We start from the raw sequence: 15,509 nt of genomic DNA on the forward strand, positions 1-15,509 counted from the left end.
ATGTCTGGACTGCTGGGTGTTCAACTTCTGCTGCTGTGGGCCAGCGCCTGCCTCACGCTACCCAGCCTGGCTCTGGGGGCATTTGTCATCTCCGGGGGCCATGAAGCTCTGCAGGTAAAGGCACACACCGACCCTCTGTACAAAGATCTTAAAGTGGAAATACATGGTCAATAGCTGTTGTTTGGTTTTCTAGTATTCACTGTACCTGGTGGCTCAGGATTGCAGTCTGTTTTTTTCAGAATCAGCTCTGCAAAACAAGCTGTGGGGTTCTATCTACCCTGTTTTTACTTTTGTAAAACTCTAGATGTGTTACTCAGGGTGTGAAGCTAATTTTAAAAGCTAGTTTGTGTTGTGCCACTTTGTTTTTCTGAAATCTTGGCTCCCCATCGTTTAAATCTGCTGTTTATTTTGTAGGAGACAGGAGGAGCTGCCAGATCCCTAAAGGTATTTTACAGGAAATACTTACACTAAGTCAGAGCTTTTCTGTAATGGTATAATTGTACTTTTACAATTGAGCTTGTATATAATTTAACAAACCAGTAATCATTGATAAAGAACAGTTATGAATCGTTTAAAAGTACTATTTTTTAAAGTACATATGTTTCATATTATTTCTGCAGTCTCAAAATGTATTTATGTAAAAATGTAATTTCCTTTTGTGTTATCTTTTTATCCCAGAAAAGAAGTGCAAATGAAGCCATGGTAAGAAAACGTGTTTTTTATTCTTCAGCTTATGAAAAATTGAAATCCTTTAAAATATAGCTTTGCTGTCAGGATAATTCAATGCCACAGCTAGGACACACACACTCAAAATATGGGAGAGTTAGAGAAAACTATATGTACAAGAAACTAGAATTGTTGCTCTATGTTTGTGTGCTCAAAAAACAGTCAACTGTTTACACCCATCAGTGTTTCCTCTAAGATGACTGTATAGCTGTTGTCATTATGACTGTCTAGCACAACAACAGAGGTCAGATGTTTCTCAGTTAAAAAAGATAATAACTGTTCAACTACAGAAATGAAACACCAAGCGGAGTATCAATCAAGAGTGGTTGTCTCATCAAATGATCCAGACGTCGCCATGATCACAGAAACTTGGGTGTGACCACACAGGTCACTGATTTTACCAGCCAAAATGAGCAAACAGGGAAGCTGAAGTTGCTCTCTAATATTGAAAAAAGTACATATGCATCTACACTTTTGTTATTAAAGAAACCCTCTTTGTGTTCTTGATAATAAATTTACCCGGCAGTTAAAATCACAGTAAATTTGATGATCTTCAATCTTTGTGCAGATTTGATAGGTTGCTGATCCTTGTAGACTTTGAGCTCTATTTCTGCTGCTCTGACATCACTTGATCCTGGATTTCTTAAACCTGCTTAAGTCTTTTGACTTGTAACTTCCACTGACTTGACCCAATACCTCAAAAGGCCTGAGTCTCTGTTTAGTCTTATTCCATGATGTAAGGATTCCTGAAGTCAAGAGTTAAGACGCCTCTGTCTCTGACTCAGGCAGTGTCTTGAGTTAAACACAGTGCTACATTGTTTTACCTGAAAATGCTCCACTGGGTTACAGTTCAAACTTTGCCTGGTTTGAACATCATTTCTAATTTAGGATGGACTTACATTCTACTAAAGTTTTAGGCGTTTCACCAGCTGAGATAGTTCCAATGGAGAGAGAAGTTACACCTTAAAGTTTTCACCTATAGTAGGTGTAAGAGAGGGCTAGCGGTCTAAGCAGTTAGCAGCCAACCCAAGATAGCGAGGTAGCATCAGAGGGTTTAAAGATGACAGTTTATTTTACAGAACTTAACAGTCAACCTTACAATGCCAGGTCGCCACGGCACTATATTTATAAATCATACATGACAAATAGAAAATAGACATAGCTTATACCAACTCGTCACTAAAGTGAGAGTGCTCTCTCGGTTGGACTCAGAACGTAACAACTGCGGTCGCACAGAGTAGCAACTTGTCTATGGAATGAGACTTAAACAGAAAGGTGGCACCACCTTGTGGTGCTAATTGGTACTGCAGCAGTATTACAACAAGTGGACAGTTACAACGAGCGAAGATCAGTAGACGACTGCATATCTGCACAATATTAGAGGACCTTTATATAAACGTACCGTATATTGTAGTTGATGATTTCACCACTCAATGTCACTGTAGTTATTTTACACCATAGATTATCACCATATCAAGATGAGTTATTATTATATTTTACATAGTTGCTGAGTCACCTTCATCCTTGCACTATTGCACATTATCATGTTGTCTATTGTTTCTTTTATTGCACTTGTGCAATTTGTATATGATATTTTTTATTGGTACTTGATTTTTAGTGTCTGTCTATTTATGTTTATGAAGGGAGTACGCAAAAATACCAGAGTCAAATTCTTTGTATTCTTGACATACATTGTGATTAAAGTTCTTTCTGATTCTGATTTGTCGATTAACAGGACAGCAGTTATAATCGGCCATTAGCTAGAGGCAATTATGAGTGTGTGTTGTTAGCACTTAAACACCCCATTTAGTAAAAAGCTTTTCACTGATTGATCAAATGGAATAAAAAGTCATATATGGAACAAATATTTTAATTTGATGTTACGGCCTACTAGTGAAGATGAGCCTGGTCTCTGCAGCACAACCAAACAAAGACACAACTTAAGTTACAAACTAACTAGTTTCAGCTTATGGTTTAGTGTGGACTTTACTTAAGACACAAATGAGTCAGCTGTTCAAATTATTTTTTCTTAATGTGCTTCCCTGTCTAAAATTGCCCCTAACTTACCAAATTGTCACTCAATACTCAACAATGGATAAGTTAAAAGGCCCCAGTAAGGAGTTGTTAGTTGGTCATGAAACAGACTAAAATGAACATGGATGCCCTTTCAGGACCAACAAAAGCCAACAAGACCATCTGTGAAAAAACTGATAATTTCTATCTAGCAATTTTAATGCTTGTAATTACTGCGGCAGGGTAGGCATCAGGAAGAGCTGAGGTGCTAAAATGGCCATAACTCACACTTGTTAGAGGAAAATAATTACAGAGGGTCTTACACCTGGCAGCTATAATAAATCAAAAATTAAGTTGGATGAGATTTTTCATCAGAGAATTCTTACACATGTACATGACAAGATCAGCAAAGAAGTTAGAGGTATCAATTTCATCATAAATTTAAAGTTCCTCATTTGAGTTGAAATGCTTAAGCAAAAAATGTGTGCAATTTTCTTTACTCACATTTTACCTGGAACTATAAAAAGAGTCTTTAAGACTTCTAAAACATAATCAAATTATGGAGTTGCATATTTTGCTACAATAAAAAATATCAGTCCACCACATTGTGAGTCGTATCATTGATCCTCCACTGGGCCAGATGTTAGATGCCACCCCTGAGAAATATTTCTCATTTCCCTTCCTTTCTTTTCTCAGAAGATCCCAAAGAGAACAGAAAGCATGCAGAGGGAATTAAGGCAGGAAGGAAAAGCGTCCCCCTGACTGGAGAAAAGAGGATACACATGAAAAGCTCAGTCCATCGTGCTTATTGTGTTGGCCACAAATGGAACTGGGGGGGGGAGGAAATTGACTCACAGTATAAAGCTGACATTAACTTATGAGAGTTCGAGGGAATAAGTGAAAAATACTTGTTGAATAGCCACACTATCTGTGTGCTTTGACATGACACACCCGGACTGATTCACCACAACACTCCCTGAGTGGAACCAGTGACTTAATGTTGTTAAAACATCCTTTCTAAGCTCTAAATGTTTTCTTTGGGACAAATCAAGGTTGTGCATTGTGGACTGGATATAGTTTCAGTTGTCATTTTAGTCTGAAATGACACAACAAAGCACATTTTGTAATTATTCACAGAGTTATTGTGTGCAAGACACTTGTGATAGTAGGATTTCCATATTCTTTGGTATTTCAGTCTCTCTTTCTGTCTCTTGTTTATACTCCCTCTCTTTCTGTCTCAGGTGGAGGTGTACAGTGTGAAAGTGGACTGCACTGTAACATCTCGTTTTGCTCACACTGTCATGACCTCTAAAGCTCTGAACAAAGCAAACACCTCACAGGAAATCTTCTTTGAAGTGGATCTGCCAAAGACCGCCTTCATCACCAACTTCAGCATGTAAGCCAAATCTCATCACTTCTTACAATGAGCTTGAACCATGTCTGTCTCTACCTTTGACAACTGTCTTGTGCTTGCAGGGAAATTGATGGTCAGGTGTATGTTGGGGAGGTGAAGGAGAAAGAGAAAGCCAAGGAACAGTACAAGAAGGCTGTTTCATCTGGAAAAACTGCTGGACTGGTCAAGTAAGTTTGTGAGAATTAAAAATGTGTAAGTCAATTCTGTGAGCACACAAAAAACAGTATCGACAATTTGATTATATTATTGTCTGTCTTTTACTGCAGGGTCTCTGGGAGAAAGATGGAGAAGTTTTCTGTGTCTGTCAACATTGCAGCTGAAAGTAATGTGACTTTTATTCTGACCCACGAGGAGCTCCTTCAGAGGAAACTGGGCCAGTATGAGATACTGACTCGAGTCAAACCCAAACAGCGGGTCCAGGAGTTTCAGGTGAATCTGGTTCTTGTTCTGGTCTGGCCTCCAATGACATTCCTTGTTCTGTATTTCAATGAGCTGTTTATAACATGGTCTCTGTGTCTGTGTGTCTTTTTGCCTGTGTGGATGACAGATCGTGACAAACATCTATGAGCCACAGGGCATTTCTTTTGTTGATACCCATGCAACCTTCCTCTCCAATGATCTGCTCCCCCTTGTGGAGAAAACCGTCACAAATAATAAGGTACATGATCCGACAGGCCCTGGAAGAGGTTGTCTCTGATTCTTGAGCTGCAGTTCCTGAAGCCAGACTCTTTTTCTGAGTTCAAAATTACCTTTCATTCAGTATACATTCAGTATGTTGTTACTAACCCAAGGATTTAAGCTCAGCTGGTCATGTATATCTCATTGCCAGGCACACATCTCTTTCTCACCAACTATGGAGCAGCAGAGGAGTTGTTCAGATTGTGATGGAACTCTCATTGACGGAGACTTTATCATTAAGTATGACGTGAACCGGGCAGACAGCTTCGGTGACATTCAGGTCTAATATCCCCCTTTACTCACAACTTTAAATATGAAGATACACTTAAAACTGAGTTTTGTAATAAATTGGAAAAAATCATGAAACAATTAAATATATTTATTACTGCTCTCAATGACTCTTTCCTCTTCAGATTGTGAATGGATACTTTGTACACTTTTTCGCTCCTCCTAGCCTGCACAGAGTCCCAAAGAACGTGGTGTTTGTGATTGACAGGAGCGGATCAATGCATGGAAATAAAATTGCACAGGTGAGGAGGGGCTGTTCAGACGGTGAGTGTGTTGGAGTATATTGATACCCTTGTGCATATATTTGACTTTTGACCTCTGTGTAGACACGTGAGGCGATGCTGGCCATCCTCAAAGACCTTCCTGAGGAGGATTACTTTGCCATTGTCCAGTTTGATAGCAGGGTTGAGACCTGGAGGGAAACACTTTCCAAAGCCACAGCAGAAAACGTGAAAGAAGCCATGTCCTTCATCAGGAAATTACATAGCAGTGGATGTAAATATAAAAAAGAGCGATAGAAACTTTAAAGCACCTGTGAGGAGTTTTAAACTGGTAGTGAAAGAGATTAGAATTGTTACTGATTACCCACAATGCCCTACAAATGCAAAAGAGACGACCAGCAAGCAGACTGATAAATTCTCCACTGTAAAATTGTATTGCCTGAAACCACTGTTAGGGGGTAGGAATCAGACAAGATGATTGAAAGCACACCAAAGAAACAGTCTCTCTTTACATTTTCAGCAGCAACAATTAACAATAAGTGACACATTTGACTGTTTCAAGAGAGCATATTTAGTTGTTTGGTCAGAGAATTCAATTTTTATTCAATATTTGTCTAAAATCAACAAACACCCAGAGTTCCTCACAGCAGCTTTAATGCTACATGCTTTCTTCCCTCCATAAATGAAAAAGAAACACACTATTGTGATGTACAGATCAGAATTTGTTGTATGTTAACACTCTAGCAACCAATATGAATGACGCATTGGTGAAGAGTGGGAAAATGCTGTTGAATGACAGAGAGGAGAAGAGGATCCCAGAGAGGAGCATCGATATGATTATTTTATTGACTGATGGAATGCCAGATGGGGGTGAGTACATAAACACTGTAGGCTATATTTGTACATACTTCATTCTATAATTCATATTATTACATTTAACTTCTTGTGTTTCTTTCATTTGAAGGAGCGTCCACTCTTGGTTTCATCATAAACAGTGTGCGCAATGTTGGTGGAGGAAACTTGACTCTGTTCTGTCTTGGATTTGGAAATGATGTGGATTACTCCTTCCTCGATGAGATGAGCAAAAAAAATAAAGGACTGGCTCGCAGAATTTATGAAGGGTCAGATGCAGCACTTCAGCTTCAGGTGGACGGTTTAGGCTGTGAAGACATTTTCCAGACAAAAGTTTAACACTGTTGCATAGTTTTCCACATTTATGTCATGACATTTTTCACAAACACAGGCAATAAGATGAGTTTGCATTTGTTCCAGGGTTTCTATGACGAGGTGTCCAGCCCTCTTCTTTTAGAAGTGGACCTGCGTTATCCTGACAATGCAGTGGACTTTCTTACCACCAACCGTTTCAACCAGTTATTTAATGGCTCAGAGATCGTGGTGGCCGGTCAACTGACGGACAACGACCTCAACAACTTCCTGGTGGAAGTGTATGGCCAGGGGGTGAGGAGAATGAAATAGTATAAAGCAATAGTGACTTGATTAGAGATGTGTTTATTATCAATCTTTTGGGACTTTTACTCTTTCTTTGCCTCTGTAAAGTTTGAGGAGGACTTCAAGGTGCAGGGCCAGCCTGGTGTAGTGGACTGGAACGTGATGTACCCTGATGAGGAGTACATTTTTGGGGATTTTACAGAGCGTCTTTGGGCCTACCTCACCATCCAACAGCTACTGGAGAAGGGGTCAGTCTGAAAATGTTCACTCAAGCTGAGGCTCCTAAATGCTTCAGCTTGAAAACCTTTATCTCCCATTGTTTTCATAAAACCTTCAAGTGATTTGTCTGCCCATCATCAGAGAGCCAAAGATGATTCATGTAATACTGACTTATGAATTAAAGATTTGGAAACTTTCACTTTCCTTCTTGCAGTAAGAGTGGTTCTACAGGTGAGAAAGAAAATGCCACAGCAAAGGCCCTGGACATGTCCCTGCGATACAGCTTTGTCACCCCCCTCACCTCCATGGTGGTCACCAAGCCAGAGACGGAGGACGGAACCGACAGCCCACTCATCGCTGATAAACTGACTGAGGGTAAGAGAAGGTTTAAAAGTGATGAAAGTAGACAGACTTTTCTGAGTAAGGACACAGTAAAGCCTATGATCAACAATGCAAAACCTCAAAGTCACAACACTCAGCTTTAACTTTCCAGACTACCAGCAGTCACTTAAGGGTGGTACTCAAGTTTAAAATGTTTTTTTTTGTGTTTTTTTTTTGACAGAACAAAGACAAGAAGCAGAAAGAATGGGTAAGCCAGTAATTAAAGCACAAAGAAGGTTCTGAGATTTAGTCAGTAAATTATATTGATGACATTTTTTTAATTGTATTGTTCCAGGTGGAAGATATGTCTCCCCTGTAAGTCACACATATTCTTATGTGCCACCACCCTCACTCTTTGGTAAGTTTAATTATTTTGTATAACAAAGCTAGCTGGGAACAATGTTACTCTCTTAGTAAGTTGGTTTGTCAGTTCTTCTCAAATACTTCAATCAATTGCCATGAAATTCTGTAAGTATGTTCATAGTTCTCAGATGAGTCATACTCACTTTAACTCTGACTTTTCCCCTGAAGTTTGTGAGCATACTTTTGTTTGTATTTAGCTCAAAGCCTTTCTGTCCACAAGCACAACCTCAGAGAGCTGCCTGCATTGTTTAGTCTTGTTGTCATATTGTTGTGAAAATGTTGAGCCAAGACTGTATCTAAAACTAAACCATTGTTTTATATTGTTTATCACACCCATTATACTCTGCTGTAACCTGCAGTGGACGGCGATCCTCATTTCATCATCGAGCTCCCAGACAGAGACGATGCTCTGTGTTTCAACATCAACGACAAACCAGGAACCATTTTCAACCTGGTCAGAGACCCAAAACCAGGTCAGCCCTGAGTCCTGATAACCATCAAGACCCCTTTTAAATAATCAGATTCCCAGTTTCCTTCAAATCCTCATTTTTAGGGCCACATGTAGGAGATAACGGGGTTGGTTGTCACAGTTTTTACTGTTTTGATGATTGCTCATCATCAAAACATCTTTCAATAGTCATTCCTACATTAAATTGAAGCTTAAGGTGTTGGCTTGAAATGTGTGTCTCTCTCATTTTCCAACTCATTTTAACAAAGAGGCAATTAACTATCAAAGACACTCTGACACATTGTGACAACCAACCCCATCACGGGGATGGTTGTCACACACTATGGGTTGGTTGTCACAATGGTATTTCAATGGGAAAAATCTTTTAAAAAAGGCAAGAAGGCAGAACTAAATTTGAAAGTTTAATTGCACTGACAAGTGATAGGCCTACATAACTTGTTGCATTTTAACATAATATGAGCAAGGAACATGAACAGGAAACACATCTTTAGTCCAGCCTATATAACAACATAAAGAACAAAACAAATAGGTCTAACAATAATGTCCTACTCAACTAGTTGTTACATGTGACAACCAACCCCAAAGAGAATGTGACGACCAACCCCAACTGGAATTTTTTTGCTAGCATCAAGGCTAACAACCATCTAACAATTAGTTAGCTAGCTAATACAAATCTAAACTATAGCTTTCCCCTCACACTTTGTAAGGGTAACACTTGTTTTTCTATAAACCCATCATTTAAAAGCCTAGAAGAAAAATACTGAGGAACTGAATATTTACAATTTGACATGAAAAACACAAAAAAGTCCTCTCACCTAAAGTTCAGCTCTCTTACTCCAGAGAAGACTATGTAGGTGAGCGCTGATCCTAATTCTGGAAATGTCCTTACCCCAATTTGAGAGACAGCGCCCTCTTGTGGCGAGATATATTGAGTGTGCCAACTGACCCATGTGACAACCAACCCCGTTCTCCCCTACTCTTTTTGCAGTATTGTTTTTTTGGGTTTTTTTTTTTACAATTCCCATATAAGTGCCAGTAAATCATATACTGCTTTTAAACAGAGTAACTGAATTTGATGTTATTCCTGCAGGTATATTGGTCAATGGTGAGATCATAGGAGACAAGATGATTCCCCCTGATGGTAAAATTAACACCTACTTTTGGCGCTTTGGCATCATCCACCAGACTCTGGGTGTGAGGCTGATGGTGAGCACTCAGGACATCTCAGTGTTTCAAGACGGCCAACTGGTCAAACTGCTGTGGTCTGATTCAGCTTCACTCAAAGGACCAAAGTGAGTGGCTGCATGTCTCATTGCCTTCAATTTCCTTCATTGAGACGTAACTTTTCCTCTACATGAGTGAAAAGTTTAATTAAATCCAGTTCAGAAAAACTGCTAACCATCTTCTTCCCCCCACTTCGTCCTCCAGTGTGGATATTGCCATGATCAAGGACCGCAGCCTTACGATAACTCTGAAAGATTCAGTTAAGTTTGTCATCCTGCTGCACAAAGTATGGAAGAAGCACCCGTACCACCAGGACTACCTGGGTTTCTACACCCTGGACAGCCACCTCCTGTCCTCTTCTGTTCATGGCCTGCTAGGTATGATATGCCACATGTATGGAAGCACATGGTTGTTGTTGCCACTGTTTAAAAGCCTTTTGAAATAGCTTCAAAAGTGAAAAATGTTGTGTCAACTGCTTTGACTTACCACAACCACCATGTTTCTCAGATATTTAGTGCTGACTCAAGACTGCTTTTCTAAAACAAAGAAATTAAACAAGTTCAGTTATTAATAAGAAATACAAATCACCATTGATGTTGGCTGACTGTCATTAGAGGGTCTAACACTTACTGTAGTGCTTTATCTTGAACACTGTGGAGTACTTTTGTTCTACAATGTCCCAGAAATGTAATATAATTGGTTACAGCCAAGGCACATACAATTAATTAAATAAACAAGCTAATACTGACTTGTGGAAGTACTCTGGCTGCATGTTCATATTTATTTCCATCCATGCCACAGCAGTCAAGCTACAAGCATGCTAAAACTACAAGCTAGCACTCCAGAATTAGCAGCGCAGTCTACAACTTGAGCAGGATCAAATAAAAGTAATGGTCCTGATCTCTGGTTGGCTTCATACAAAAACAGTAGTATAAGCACTTAAGACATATAGTGAGTGTAAAACGTTCATATGGCTATGTGATTATCTCTTTACCTTGGCTTTGGAATTTTGCTTTCTGCACAATTTCCTCACCCAGAACTTTTCAGTATACCTAGCTCATTACCAAGGTCAGGGTGATTACTTGAATCTGATTGGCCAAAGGGTCTCAATTACTTCCTGAGAATTTAACACTAATAAGTTCTGCCCAAACTGTCTGTTCACCTTTCTGAATATGCACTTCCAGTATCTAAAATGAGTCCAAAAAGCATGATGTGTTTTATATATGCAGGAATCAGCTCAGTGCCTTCATTCTTTGGATACTGTTTATCGTGGAGCTCTGAGCTTCATTACGTCTTAAGTCTCTTATTCATCACTGCTCCCTGTATGTTCGAGTTGGCTGGTCTGCATTGTGCTCGTAGAATGAATCACTGGCATGAACTTATTTATAAGGCGATTCTTAGCTTGCTTTCCTCTTATTCATGTGATTTTATTTATTTTAAAAACAATGGAAGCTACAGTCTCCACTCTGTGACCCAGTCACAAAACTTGTTTCTGCTTTGAGTCCCAAGAGTAAGCTTCTCCTGCAGCCTGGAACCTGCTGCAGGATAACTTGTGTTTGAGTGAGCTTGTCTCTTTAAATGTTTTTAAAAGTAGTTTTAAGGTATTGGAGGAAGATTCATCAGCTTGTAGATGCTTTGACTGATAACTTTCTGTTATGTGATCCATGATATGTTGTCATGTTTTAGAATTGTGTGTTGTTTGTCTGTAACTTTGTTGGAACGTGCTGCTGCTAATCTTGGCCTGGACACTCTTGTAAAAGAGATTATTAATCTCAATGAGGTTTTCCTGGTTCAATAAAATTTAAGTAAAATAAAAAAATTACAACAGGGACAAAGCTAAATTAAGAGAAAGTGAGAGTTTAAGAAGGAAATGTTTATTTTTACAGCATGAACAGTCTTCCTCTGAACACCACAGAATGTTGATTGTGAAACACAAACCTTTAAGAAGTATGTAGCCCCTCTGAATGTGTCGTTTGCTTGAAAAAAACAAACTTGATGTTTATTTGGGGACAATGACATGCTGGTTACATAGTTGACATGCTGGTTACATAGTTTTACCATTTATTTTACTGTCAAATGATTATTGCTAAATGTCAGCTGTTATTGACTTTAAATATTGCTAGCCTACTATTAGCTTCCTGGCCAATAGCTAAGCTAAGTTGCCGCTACGACCATGTCTAGTTATTGGAGTAGTGAATATTTCCATTGCATTTTACCATATTTTGTCAGCTGTCTGCATTAATCCTTTTCCTTTATACAACATTAAGTGGACAGTAAACATTTGGAACTTCTTTATATAATGTATGCATAATAAATCACATTGGGATAACGAGACACAGGGCCATAACAATTGTACTTATATTTACCTGTCATAATGGACCATCCTGCAGGTCAGTTCTACCATGGGGTTGAGTATGAGGTGACAGAACTACGTCCAGGCGAAGTCCAAGAGAAACCAGATGCAACCATGTTTGTGAAGGGACAGCAGCTCAACGTGACCAGGTACTCCCTCAAATAAGAGTTTTTTCATATAACATATACCCTAACAGAATCTATTGCTGATGTCTCACTTGAAATATCCTTAGTGTACCTGACGTTTCTGTATCGGTCCACAGAGGCTGGCAGAGAGACTTCAGGAGGGATGTGAAGAAAGGAGACAACGTTCCCTGCTGGTTCATTCACAATAATGGAACAGGCCTCATCGATGGACAAGCCTCAGACTACACTGTGTCAGGCCTTTTTAAAACTGTTTAAAAATAGGTTACACATCAATATCTACCACACAAATCACAAGTGCTGTTACAGCAAGAGTAGAATTAACACTATCTGAAAGTAAGGAGAAATAATGGGAGCAACTCACCTGCATTCAAAAATATGTACCAGTGTTCCTAAACATGGACAGAAACTAGATGTACTCATAATTCAATGGATTATTTTCTTTTCAATATTTATGAAAATATAAAAGAGCAGGCTATCAAATTCATGTTTATTCTTCTTGCTTGACTTGATGAATGTCTAAGGTTTTTTTTATTTCAGGCTATCTTTAAGCCTTTTTCTTATGTCAGGAGCTTACAGGATAATAACCTGTTTCAAAGTCTTGAAAAAGTCTTTTACAGACTAGTCTAAGTCCACTGTAGGACTCATAACCTAAATGATACCAAATAAAAGTTGATGAGTGGGTACAAATTGGTGAAATGTTTCTTATTGGTCACACTCCAAACAGAAAAAATCATACCAAATATTTTTGGGATTAATACATGGCCAATATTTTATGATGATAACCTCCTTTCCATCAAACCTGTGGAGATATAATTGATGTTTTCTAGAAAGGGAAAATCCTTTAATTTATCTAACCTGGAAATATGCACTATAGCAAGTAAACACCACAAACACGCCTGAAATCAAGCACTTGCTGGGCCTTATTTAAGATGATGAAGTCTCCCATACATTCTTCAAACACATCCAGATCATAGAGATCCAGATGAATGAGAATACAATACACACATTGGGTTGTCCTCGGTCCTCGGCTGAACCGGTAGGTTTAATGGACCCTCAATGCTGAGTGGCGTTCAAAAGCTCTTAATGCAGCTCGGAGAACAGAGGAAAATGGATAGAGGAGGTTAATCGGAGGCTCGATGAGGGAGGATACACAAGCCTTCTATTTTCACTGGTAGATACACGCGTGTGGAATATCACTCACTGATTGGACGCTGCAGCGGCAAGGACTTCACATCACCGGAGTATAATCATAGACTGTAAATATAGGCACACGTGTTTAACAGCGAAAAGACGGACCTTAAAACAGTCACCAGGGGTAGCTTGAAACAGATCATATACAAATGTCGATTTCTTAACAGTCAGTATCTGAAATAATGAGTCATTTAGTCTTATAGCGTAGATAGATTAGAAATATTCTTGATCCGTTTATTCTGTTAATTATCCTGTTGATTCTCCTCTCTTCTTCTGCAAGACGAGAATTCAACTCTGAGAGAAGTATGTTAGCAATAGCACTCACTTTAGATCTAATAAGCAGTAAATATCCAGTGTTCCTGAGACATCAGAAAACTGGGTTATATAAATAAGACTTAGAGTTCTCGATCAGATAGGCGTACATACTGAATAATGCATATAATATACAATCAAAAATATACAATGACTAATTTCTAAAGTGATCCGTATTCTTGGCAGAACACAGGATAAACAAAGACTACGTTGTCCTCTCTTGAAGGTGTTTGTTAAACAGGGAAAACACAAACAGTTACAATTTAGATTTGATCAGAATTACAACGCACACATGTGAAGACACTAACAGCTGTTAAAGCTGCACGACAGCTGATCAGCTGACGCCGTCATCGCAAAAAGAAACTTGACATGACGCCCCAGAGGAAAGGACGCCTCATGTCTCTTAAAACAAACCTCCTCATTTCTTCTCTCCACCCGTTTCATTTCATTGCATCTTTGTGGGAAGGACTAAGACGCAAGGGAACGGCGCGAGTGAACCCCGCGAGGATGAAAGTTTGGAGCCTTGAGATGCAGCCCCTCTCGTAATTTCCTCACATCCATGTTTCTCTGGTGGGAGGGACGGAGACGCAATTGAACTACGCAGATGTGAGGATGGAACTTAACAGCTTTGAGATCCACCCATGAATCACAAAAACATAAACAGGGACAGGGGAATTGAGAGATCCTCCCCCTGCAGTGTGGATGGACTGAAAGTCTGTATCCGAATGCCCGGAATGTCCCACTTGTTTCCAGAAATGCTGCGCGGGAGTCTTTTCTGTTTCACAGACATGCCTGGAGTGTGGAGAGTCATGTTTTTGCTAATTTGTTTCTGCTCTTGGCTAACTGCCCAGAACCAAAAAGCCTTGGTTGTTTACCACAGAGATGCTCTGGCAGAGGTATGTACAAGAAAATAACAGTGAACTCATGTCACTGCGGTCAAGTGAGCCGTCTTTTGCAAAACCCTGGTCAAGCCAGCCGCCCCTCGAAAAATAATGCGCGACTACACAGGGAATTACGGTACGGCTGCTGCGAGCGACCAAAAAGGAGGAATGCAGCCGTGTAGTTCCAAAGTTTTGTTAGTGAATATGAAAATGAAATTTAAAAATTACAGAAAAAGTACTTGTTCTCTATGTTTTAAAATGATTGGAATTTTTGAGAAGATTAATTGTAAATTCTGCTCAAATTGCACTGCGACGCTTTGATATTTCACTCATTTTCCTTATTTTATTTTGAAAAATCTGGGAGAGGTGACAAAAATCTTTCAATGCATTATTGTTCCCCATGTCCCTGGCTGTCACCCTAAATATTTTCAGCAGATTTTACTGTATAGTTTTTGAGAAAAATAATGTTCAATTCTGCTCAAATTGCACTGAGACGCTTTGATATTTTACTAATTTTCCTTATTTTATTTTGAAAAATCTGGGAGAGGTGACAAAAATCTTTCAATGGATTATATTTCCCCATGTCCCTGGCTGTCACCCTAAAAATTTTCAGCAGATTTTACTCTATAGTTTTTGAGAAAAATAAAGTTCAATTCTGCTCCCAGATTTTTCGAAATAAAATAAGGAAAATGAGTGAAATATCAAAGCGTCGCAGTGCAATTTGAGAAGAATTTAAGTGCAATTTGACCAGAATTTAACATTATTTTTCTCAAAAACTATACAGTAAAATCTGCTGAAAATATTTAGGGTGACAGCCGGGGACATGGAGAACAATAATCCATTGAAAGATTTTTGTCACCTCTCCCAGATTTTTCAAAATAAAATAAGGAAAATGAGTAAAATATCAAAGCGTCGAAGTGCAATTTGAGAAGAATTTACAATTAATCTTCTCAAAAATTCTAATTATTTTAAAACATAGAGAACAAGTACTTTTTCTGTAATTTTTAAATTTCATTTATATATTCAATAACAAAACTTTGGAACTACACGGCTGCATTCCTCCTTTTGGTCGCTCGCAGCAGCTGTACCGTAATTCCCTGTGTAGTCGCGCATTATTTTTCGAGGGGCGGCTGGCTTGACCAGGGTTTTGCAAAAGACGGCTCACTTGGCCGCAGTCACAT

At 39.0% G+C, this 15,509-nt stretch overlaps 2 protein-coding genes and 1 long non-coding RNA gene across 3 annotated transcripts in view; 2 read left to right on the top strand and 1 right to left on the bottom strand.

The window, feature by feature from the left end:
* On the top strand, nucleotides 1-12,625 carry LOC117813307 (inter-alpha-trypsin inhibitor heavy chain H3-like). Its single transcript, XM_034684456.1, has 22 exons — nucleotides 1-114; nucleotides 415-444; nucleotides 679-702; nucleotides 3,981-4,135; nucleotides 4,216-4,320; nucleotides 4,420-4,582; nucleotides 4,701-4,811; nucleotides 4,983-5,111; nucleotides 5,245-5,361; nucleotides 5,446-5,614; nucleotides 6,085-6,210; nucleotides 6,305-6,486; nucleotides 6,613-6,798; nucleotides 6,898-7,037; nucleotides 7,223-7,383; nucleotides 7,571-7,597; nucleotides 7,685-7,747; nucleotides 8,112-8,225; nucleotides 9,312-9,513; nucleotides 9,650-9,822; nucleotides 11,836-11,947; nucleotides 12,061-12,625. Exons 1-22 carry the CDS (start codon nucleotides 1-3, stop codon nucleotides 12,197-12,199), a joined length of 2,742 nt encoding a protein of 913 aa, XP_034540347.1. The 3' UTR covers nucleotides 12,200-12,625.
* Nucleotides 6,154-14,488, bottom strand: LOC117813323. Its single transcript, XR_004631392.1, has 7 exons — nucleotides 12,950-14,488; nucleotides 12,036-12,191; nucleotides 11,812-11,873; nucleotides 11,384-11,421; nucleotides 9,932-9,981; nucleotides 7,310-7,377; nucleotides 6,154-6,500 (listed from the first exon to the last, which is right to left on the bottom strand). It is a non-coding gene; the product is annotated as an uncharacterized LOC117813323 (long non-coding RNA).
* Nucleotides 13,704-15,509, top strand: part of LOC117813314 (inter-alpha-trypsin inhibitor heavy chain H3-like) — a 20,146-nt gene continuing 18,340 nt past the window's right edge. Inside the window, exon 1 of the mRNA XM_034684471.1 lies at nucleotides 13,704-14,343. Within this exon, the coding sequence (XP_034540362.1) occupies nucleotides 14,089-14,343 (255 nt within the window). The 5' untranslated portion in view covers nucleotides 13,704-14,088. The remainder of the gene's footprint in view (nucleotides 14,344-15,509) is intronic.

Source organism: Notolabrus celidotus, chromosome 1 (genome assembly GCF_009762535.1).
Source record: "Notolabrus celidotus isolate fNotCel1 chromosome 1, fNotCel1.pri, whole genome shotgun sequence".
Lineage (NCBI taxonomy): Eukaryota > Metazoa > Chordata > Actinopteri > Labriformes > Labridae > Notolabrus > Notolabrus celidotus.